The sequence below is a fragment of the Gordionus sp. m RMFG-2023 genome, chromosome 1 (genome assembly GCF_954871325.1).
Source record: "Gordionus sp. m RMFG-2023 chromosome 1, tfGorSpeb1-WG-v2, whole genome shotgun sequence".
NCBI lineage: Eukaryota > Metazoa > Nematomorpha > Gordioida > Chordodea > Parachordodidae > Gordionus > Gordionus sp. m RMFG-2023.
This window is the reverse complement of record NC_088775.1, coordinates 36,029,510-36,038,183: the sequence shown is the minus strand read 5'-3', so window position 1 is coordinate 36,038,183 and position 8,674 is coordinate 36,029,510. Positions and strand designations below refer to the sequence as shown.

At 26.9% G+C, this 8,674-nt stretch overlaps 1 protein-coding gene across 2 annotated transcripts; it reads right to left on the bottom strand.

The window, feature by feature from the left end:
- Nucleotides 1-2,417: 2,417 nt before the first annotated feature.
- Nucleotides 2,418-7,859, bottom strand: LOC135931637 (zinc finger MYM-type protein 1-like). Of its 2 annotated transcripts, none has more exons than XM_065468877.1 (19): nt 7,744-7,859; nt 7,614-7,700; nt 7,527-7,565; nt 7,397-7,462; nt 7,274-7,339; nt 6,984-7,229; nt 6,808-6,939; nt 6,685-6,765; nt 6,563-6,640; nt 6,423-6,517; nt 6,308-6,382; nt 6,189-6,269; nt 6,094-6,147; nt 5,967-6,047; nt 5,873-5,924; nt 5,746-5,826; nt 5,626-5,703; nt 4,450-5,583; nt 2,418-4,406 (listed from the first exon to the last, which is right to left on the bottom strand). In XM_065468877.1, the coding sequence occupies exons 15-19, from the start codon at nt 5,886-5,888 to the stop codon at nt 3,781-3,783; spliced, it is 1,935 nt and encodes a 644-aa protein (XP_065324949.1). In that variant the 5' UTR covers nt 5,889-5,924; nt 5,967-6,047; nt 6,094-6,147; nt 6,189-6,269; nt 6,308-6,382; nt 6,423-6,517; nt 6,563-6,640; nt 6,685-6,765; nt 6,808-6,939; nt 6,984-7,229; nt 7,274-7,339; nt 7,397-7,462; nt 7,527-7,565; nt 7,614-7,700; nt 7,744-7,859; the 3' UTR covers nt 2,418-3,780. The 2 variants fall into 2 exon arrangements, with proteins under 2 accessions (XP_065324949.1, XP_065324950.1); XM_065468878.1 differs by having other exon boundaries at nt 6,189-6,250.
- Between the last annotated feature and the right edge of the window lie 815 nt (nt 7,860-8,674).

The window sequence follows — 8,674 nt, the reverse complement described above, 5'->3', positions numbered from 1 at the left end:
AATACTATTATATTAATTTTTATGAAAATAAATTGATTATCAATCAAATTATGAAAAGATTGCACTACCTACTTAAATATAAGTTAATTGAAAACGGATAGTAACAATAGTTATCAGTTTGTAAATTTTTTTTTCCAAAGCAGGTCTGAATGTTTGTAAGGGTATAAATAGTGACTTAATATAAGATTTTCTTGATTAAGGCAAATATCGCGGCCGAAGGCCGCGAAATTTTTTTAGGGGGGTAGGGGTAGATTTGGGATGGGGGTTGCCTCCATCAAATTTTCTGCCATGTAGACGCTGATGGTAGATACTGATTTAAAATGGATAGATTGTCAACATGTTTCGGGTTTGTCAATAAGAATAGCTTTGGATAAGGTAAAAGATTTTGTAGGTAAATATGGATTAATGAAGACGTTAGTATCAGATGTATGTCCAGCTTTCAAACACAAATTTTGCGATAAATGGAAGATTGAGCATCTATTTTTGCTTCCACATTACCCAAGAATTAATGGGCAAGCTAAACGAATGGTAGCTATAGTTAAAAGTTGGCTAAAAAAAAGAAAATATGAAGAAGGAAAATGCTGATCATACAACAACACTATGACGACCAACGGAAATTCTCCAGCAGAGATGTTTTTAAGTAGGAAAATGTTTTTAGGTAGGAAAACAAGAACTGAATTGGATTTCCTGAAAGAAAGAATAAAGCAAAAAGAGATTATATGCTGTAAAATTTTAAATTGGAAGTTTAGTTTGGATACTGCTGTTTGATGGTCCAATTAAATGGGGGAAGGGTGTAGTAAGGAAAAATATAGGAATAAAAAAAATTGAGGTAGAAATTGAAGGGCAGTCAGGAACCTGGTCAATACATATCATACAGTTAAGACCTAGATTGGTAGGGCAATAATAACAACGTGTTTTGATGATAGACATAATTGATTTGTTTTTTAGCAAGTTGTGCTAGAATTATGAGAATCATATTTTATGTTTTTTAATAAGTTGTGCTAGAATTATGAGAATTATAATTTTGTGAGTTTTATTGTTGATAGACATAATTGATTTGTTTTTGAACAAGTTGTGCTAGAATTATGAGAATCATAATTTTGTTGTTTTTTATCAATGTATGATGGGTAAAATTATAAAAAAATTTGGGAAGTGGTGAATTTCAAAGAGATAAGAGAGAAATAAGGAGAAAGAATATATAGATGGCGTCCTATTTAGAATAGGTAACAAAATAATAAAGATAGAAATCAGAGAAGTAAATGGATCAGCTGAATCTAGAAGATGGATGAATGCCGCAAGGAAGGAGGCCTCAACAGAGATATGGAGAAACTACTCAAGATACTCCAAGACGTTCTTACTCAGACAGAAGAAGGGAACAGGATTGGGATAGAAGTAAGTTATCTTGCTGATCTTGTGGAGGCAATCATGTAATGAGGTTTTGTCCGACAGCAATATTGACGAATAACAATAATGTATTATTAGCGGTTCAAGAAGTTCAAGGTAAGGTGAATCCCTTTAAATGGCCCGATAGGAGTAAAAATCAACTCAAGCAAAAGGGGGTTATGATAAATTTTTTAATAAAAATTTTATGTTTTACTTTTATCCAAATTTTTATATTTTTGTTTTATTCATAATTTTTAGCGTATATTATTAAGTTTTATCTCTGGTACAATTTGGAGGACTATGTAAATGATAAAGGTTTATAATATGTTATATTACTTTTTATATAAAAAATTATTATTTCTGTTTTTTCTTAAAATATAGTTGAAATTGATTTAATTATTTTGTATTTAAATTCATTCAGTTCAGTACACGACTTTGAAAAGTAACTATATCGAATTAATTACTTTATTCAGTGGCGTAGCTAGGAATTTTCCTTAGAAGGGGTCCACTTATAAAAGCCTGGGGGGCTTCGCCCCCCAGACACCCTTTTAACGGGCCTTCGGCCCTTTTGCTCGGCCTTCGGCCGGGTTTATCTTAAAAATCATATTGGTTTTTCTTATAATATAAAAGTCCTAAAATTATTAATTATTTTAATTAGTGTTGTTAAACGGCTCGACTTGAGCTGATTTTTATAAACAGCTCAAGTCAATATTTTAGCCAAAAAATATTGTTCAAACCTAGAGATTTCACGAATAATATAAAACTTGTATCTCCATGAGCAAAATTTTCGGGCTTACATAATTTTCTGGCTAATATATTGAGTTAGCCATATCGGCTAAAATTGAGCCATTAACCACTAATTTTAATTAAAATAACACATTGACATAATTTTAATTAAAATAACACATTGACATAATTTTATTGATATACGTTTCAATTTATTATACTTTTAGAAGTTATTTACAAATAAAAAGCGAATATTTAAAATATAAATATTATATTGATTTAATTATAAATATTATATTGCTTTAATTATAAATATTATACTGCCTTAATTATAAATATTATACTGCCTTAATTATAAATATTATATTGCCTTAATTATAAATAATATATTTTATTATTAGTAAACACATTAAAATTATAGATTAAAATATAAATGTTTTTTTTAACTGTAAATTTAAGTCGATATCCTTCAAAGTGAAAAAATCTTTTTTAAGAAAAATCACGCTTCTCGTCTCGTTAATATAAAAAAAATGGTAATGCAATTTCCGGTGGAAAATTTGAAGTGATAGAACGGTAAATATTATTTTATTTTAATCATATTTATTTACAGATTCTATGAACATTATATCTCAATATTGATAGTAATTATAACTTACACTAAAGAAATTAAGCTTAAAATCAGCCATCACCCACCTATAAAGTAATTAAATTATACTGTAGTTCTTGGGTATAGGCTTTTTCTTTGTCCCACTCCTTTTAAATTATAGCCTATAGAGGTTTAAGCAACATTTTTCGAAATGTTGTGCCTAAAAGTACGTGCGGCTTGCCCACAAACGGGTGGAGGGCTCCTCATATTTTTCCTTTTATACCCAAATTAAATTGTTCCAATTAGATGGAAATGAGGAAAACCTAGCGTAGCTCTGTTGTGTATTCAACGTTAGAGGGCGATGCGCTATATATCACGTATCACGTAAATTGTGTTGGTAATATTTTTTTACCAATATATGATAGATATTTAAAATTAATATTGAGAAACCTAGGCTAATAATCATAAATGACATGTTAGCTTTGGAGCCAACTTTTGATTATTATAAGTTATTTTTTTACGATTATTACTCACTTTATATTAAAATTTGCTGGGCATAGCAAAATATTTTATGCCATCATTCTCAGAATAATTAATTATTAACAATAATATGTTTAGAATTTAAAAATTAGTATTTTTTATGAATTAGACATGCTAAAATCAGATACTGAAGCTTGGCATTCTGATCTAAGCACCATCATCCCTACAGATCGTCCCAGCAACCCTGTTGAGACATTACAATTAATTATTTAAGGAAACTTTAAACTTAAGAACAAATATCAAAACACTTTTAATCATATTAGCAACACTTCCTATAACTACTTGCACCAATGAGCGGTCATTTTCGACACTGGCTTGACTTAAAAGTTATTTAAGGGCAACCTCTGGCCAGGCGAGGACCAATGGATTGGCTCTTCTAAATATATATAGAAATCTTAATCCTAGTCCACCAAGCTTCAGTATCTGATTTTAGCTGTTCGTATCCACCGATAATGTCGGATTCATAAAAAATACTAATTTTTTTAATGCTAAGCATTATATTATTGTTAATAATTAATTGTTCTGAGGATGATGGCAAAAGAAAATTAAAATATTTTGTTATGCCCAGCAAATTTTAATTTAAAGTGAGTAATAATTGTTTTTAATAATGGTAAAAAAATAACTTTTTTATAATAATCAAAAGTTGATTCCAAAGCTAACATGTCATCTATGATTAGCCTAGGTTTCTCAATATTAATTTTAAGTTTCTCACCCAAACTTAAACATCTTTCATATATTGGTAAAAAAATATTGTTGGCATTTACCTCAGCATCTTCAAATATTTTAAGAAGCCTCTTGGCTTCATTCATTGCTGACACAATGTTGATATTTTCCCTTTGAAGATATCGACTTAAATTTACAGTTTTTAAAAAAATATAATTCATACAAAAAATTGATATAATAAAACGGGTTTCATAAATTGATGAACACAATTCTTGGGCAATATTAGATGTATCATTATCATTCCATCTACTTATTATTTTTAAAGTTTCAACTATGCCTTCTAATGCTTGAAGGAATCCAGTAATTGAATCTTGTCTCTGAAGAAATCTTGTTGGCGAATATTTTTTTAATTTTCGAACTTTGGATCTTTGTATATCTTTTAAAACGTGATACAACACCTTTGATCGCTTCCCACAACTTAAAAATTCAATTATTTTGGATACGATTTCTATGAAATAAAGATTATATAGATTATGTGAATAATTATTTACTTAAACTATCAATCTCACAAATTCCACAAGCTTTGGAGATAACTAAATTTTGAGAATATTCTCCACAATGTACATAAAGAGCTTTTGGGCACTTCTTTTTTATATAGGCCTGAACCCCATTAATTTTTCCAGACATTGCTGGAGCACCATCATATCCTTGGCCTCGAATTTTAGTTATATCAATATCATTGTTTTTTAAAAAAGATATTATTTGTTTGGCTATATTTTCTCCTGTACCATTATTAAGTGGAATAAATTGCAAAAAAAATTCACTAATTTTTATGGTGTCCAAGTTTAATATTCTGATAACCAATGACATTTGTTGCTGATTTGAGATATCAGTTGTTTCATCTGCAAGTACAGAGAAAAAGGTAGATTTATTAACAATTTTAATCAATTTTTCAACAATAAGATTATTACATATGTTTATAATTTCATTTTGTATATCGGGAGATATATATATGGCATTATTAGCCACATTATCAAATATCAACTTGGTTTCATCACCACCTAGATGACAATATGATTTGAGCAACTCTTTGAAGTTATCCTCATTAACTGATGTATCATTATAATCCAATTTACCACTCTTTTCTCGGTGGCCTCTTAGTGGCATTCCCTGTCTTCCCAGGTAAATGATAGCTTGAATAATAATTTGCAAATACTTACAATTATTTTTGGCCCCTTTTGCTTTCAAATTTGAGAGTTGTGTGTCAATAGCTGGAATCATACCTTTAGCAATTTGCATTAAATTGGTTAACATTTTTATTGAGTTCTGATGACAATTGCATTTTTCATGAGATGAAAATTTCTCTTTTGCATGTTTATATTTGACAAATCCATGCAAAACCAACTCTCCCAACTTTTGACAATTGATCCCACCATATCTAGGACCAAAGATTACACATACTTTACAATATGCTGAATGTGTAAGTTGAGAGTAACTAAGCCATGTATACTGATTTAGCCATTTATGTTGGAATGACAACCTCTTCATTTTAGAATTTATTTGAGGGAAAATATATGATGAAGGAGGATTCCATATTTTAGAATATGTGTATAATTTCTCTTTAATATGTTGGGTAACAAAATTTAATATATCATAAGGGAAATCTGAATTGGCATAGCATATCTCTATAATTATAAGACTAAATATTAAAACAAAATTATATATACCTGATGTGTAAGGTAAATTGAAACCTAAAGTATCAAGTTCATTTATATTAATGTCCTCTCCAAGTAATTCAGATATATCTAAACTTATAATGTAACTTATAAAGTAATAAACTATATCACTTTTAGTAGGTGATGATTCTAGATGATCTAGTATAGTTGGTTGTCTATTATCCTTTACTTTTCTGGAATATGTGGGTATTGCTAAGATTTTAAATAAATATAATTTAAATAAGACTAATATTAGAACCTAAAGTATCATTCATTTATATTAATGTCCTCTCCAAGTAATTCAGATATATCTAGAATTATAATGTAACTTATAAAGTAATAAACTATATCACTTGTAGTAGGTGATGATTCTAGATGATCTAGTATTGTTGGTTGTCTATTATCCTTTACTTTTCTGGAATATGAGGGTATTGCTAAGATTTTAAATAAATATAATTTAAATAAGACTAATATTAGAACCTAAAGTATCAAGTTCATTTATATAAATGTCCTCTCCAAGTAATCCAGATATATCTAGAATTATAATGTAATTATAAAGTAATAAACTATATCACTTGTAGTAGGTGATAATTCTAGATGATCTAGTATAGTTGGTTGTCTATTATTCTTTACTTTTCTGGAGTATGTGGGTATAGCTAAGATTTTAAATATATATTTTAAATAAGACTAATACCTGACACGAGTGGTAAATTGTAGTCTAGGGTATTAACATTTCCATTTAAATTCTCTGTAGATTTTTTAGATATATCTAAAATTTTAATATAAATATTTATAAAATAATTGATTACATTTATTAGATAGTAATTTGTTGTGACTTAATGTATTTCTTTGTTTGTAATCACCATTTTTTTAGCCCTTGGTGTAAATATTAATTAATATATTCCTATAAAAATAACACAATAAATATTAAAATAAAGCATTAGATAACCTTTAAATTCTAAATTGATACAGCCTATAATATTTTTTTGACTATTATCATTCTTCTTCAATGTGATACTTGATATACCTAAAATTATGATATAAATATTTGAAGGTAATAGATAATATTACTTGTAATAAGTAGAGATTTGAAGTGATCAACTGTATTTAGCTGATTTTTATCATATTTTTTAATAAAGTATCTAGGTATCTCTAAAATTTAAATGAATACATTTAAATAAGGTCATAAAATACTTGATATGGGTGGTAAATTGTTGCCTATGGTATCAAGTTCATCATTAAAACTCTGATTTTCTATATTAAGTGATTTGGTGTGTTCATTTTGTTGACTATCATCATTTTTATTAAATGTAATACTTGATATACCTAAAATTATGATATAAATATTTGAAGGTAATAGATATTATTACTTGTAATAGGTAGATAGATCAACTGTATTTAGCTGATTTTATCATATTTTTTAATAGAGTATCTAGGTATCTCTAAAATTTAAATGAATACATTTAAATAAGGTCATAAAATATTTGATATGGGTGGTAAATTGTTGCCTATGGTATCAATTTCATCATTAAAACTCTGATTTTCTATATTAAGTGATTTGGTGTGTTCATTTTGTTGACTATCATCATTTTTATTTAATGTAATACTTGATATACCTAAAATTATGTTATAAATATTTGAAGGTAATAGATAATATTACTTGTACTAGGTAGAAATTTGAAGTGATCAATAAAATCATTTTCTTCCTTCCTACGTTTGGGGATAACTTAAAAATGTGAAAATATTTTTTGGTTAGCCAAAATTATTTAAAATAATATATTACCCAAAGTGGTTTGTACAGGCAATTTTAATTTAGTCAAAACTATGGTTAGGTGTTTAATTTTAAATTCTAAAATAAGAATAGTTAGCTATTGATTTTAAATAATATCTTTTATATTAAATGTTATTTTGACCTGGTGTATTTACATCACCCTCATCATTTTCAATAGACCCTATAATGCATAAGATATTAATTATTACACTAGATTAAATATTATTACCTCGTGTATTTAGATCATGATTATCATCTTCAACAGGGTATATATTGCATGAGACATTAGTTGGAAAATTTATTTCATTGTTTTTCGCTAAAATTAAATATAAGTATCTATTAGTATATTTTTTTGTTACTTAGATATTTCCTTATATCCATCAATTTGAGTAGAGTTTTGAAAGTTCAGTCAGTCATAAAATTTAAACTCTTTAATAATTTCATTTATAAAAATGCAACAAAATATAAAACAAATATATTTTATTAGAAATATAATATTTTCGAACCATATCTTCGATAATATATAATAAATATATTTTTTAAATGCATAAATAATATATTATTATAATTTAGTAATTTAGTAGATTATTATCAATGACTTTAATATAATAATATACCGAATAATTCATATATATTTAAAAGTAATATAATTCTTCCACAAATATCAGAACCAGAAAAATATTAAAGTTCATAATCATATTCAACAAACTTTTTATTTAAAATATAATCTTGTATGGTATTTATTTGAATTAAAGTATTTTTTGAACGTATGATCCAATTTTTTTTTTGCTCTGGGAGAACCTTTAATAATAATACTTTCCAGAATAATTTCAATAGTAATAAAATATCCTTCCACAAACATCATAACCAGATATAAATATTAATGGTATTTATTTGTTATAAAGTCACTTTTGAGACTTTTTTAAAAAAATTTTGCTCTGTGGGGGGGGGGGGGGTCTAAACCCGAAACCCCCCCCCGTAGCTACGCCACTGACTTTATTAAATGTTTTAAAAAATGATGTTTATCAAAATAAAATGTGTATATATATAATTTCTTACTGCATCATATAATAATTCTAACATAATGATCATAAATAACAATTAATTTACATGTCTGGCTTTTAACAAAAATACAATTTTCTCCTTACGTCATCATAATTAAACATAATCATTAATTTATATCGTCTGATTTTTCTATAAAAATTATAATTTTCTCATCTCATCATATATAATTAAACATAACTATTCACTAATATCGTCTGATTTTTATACAAAATAAATTATAAACTA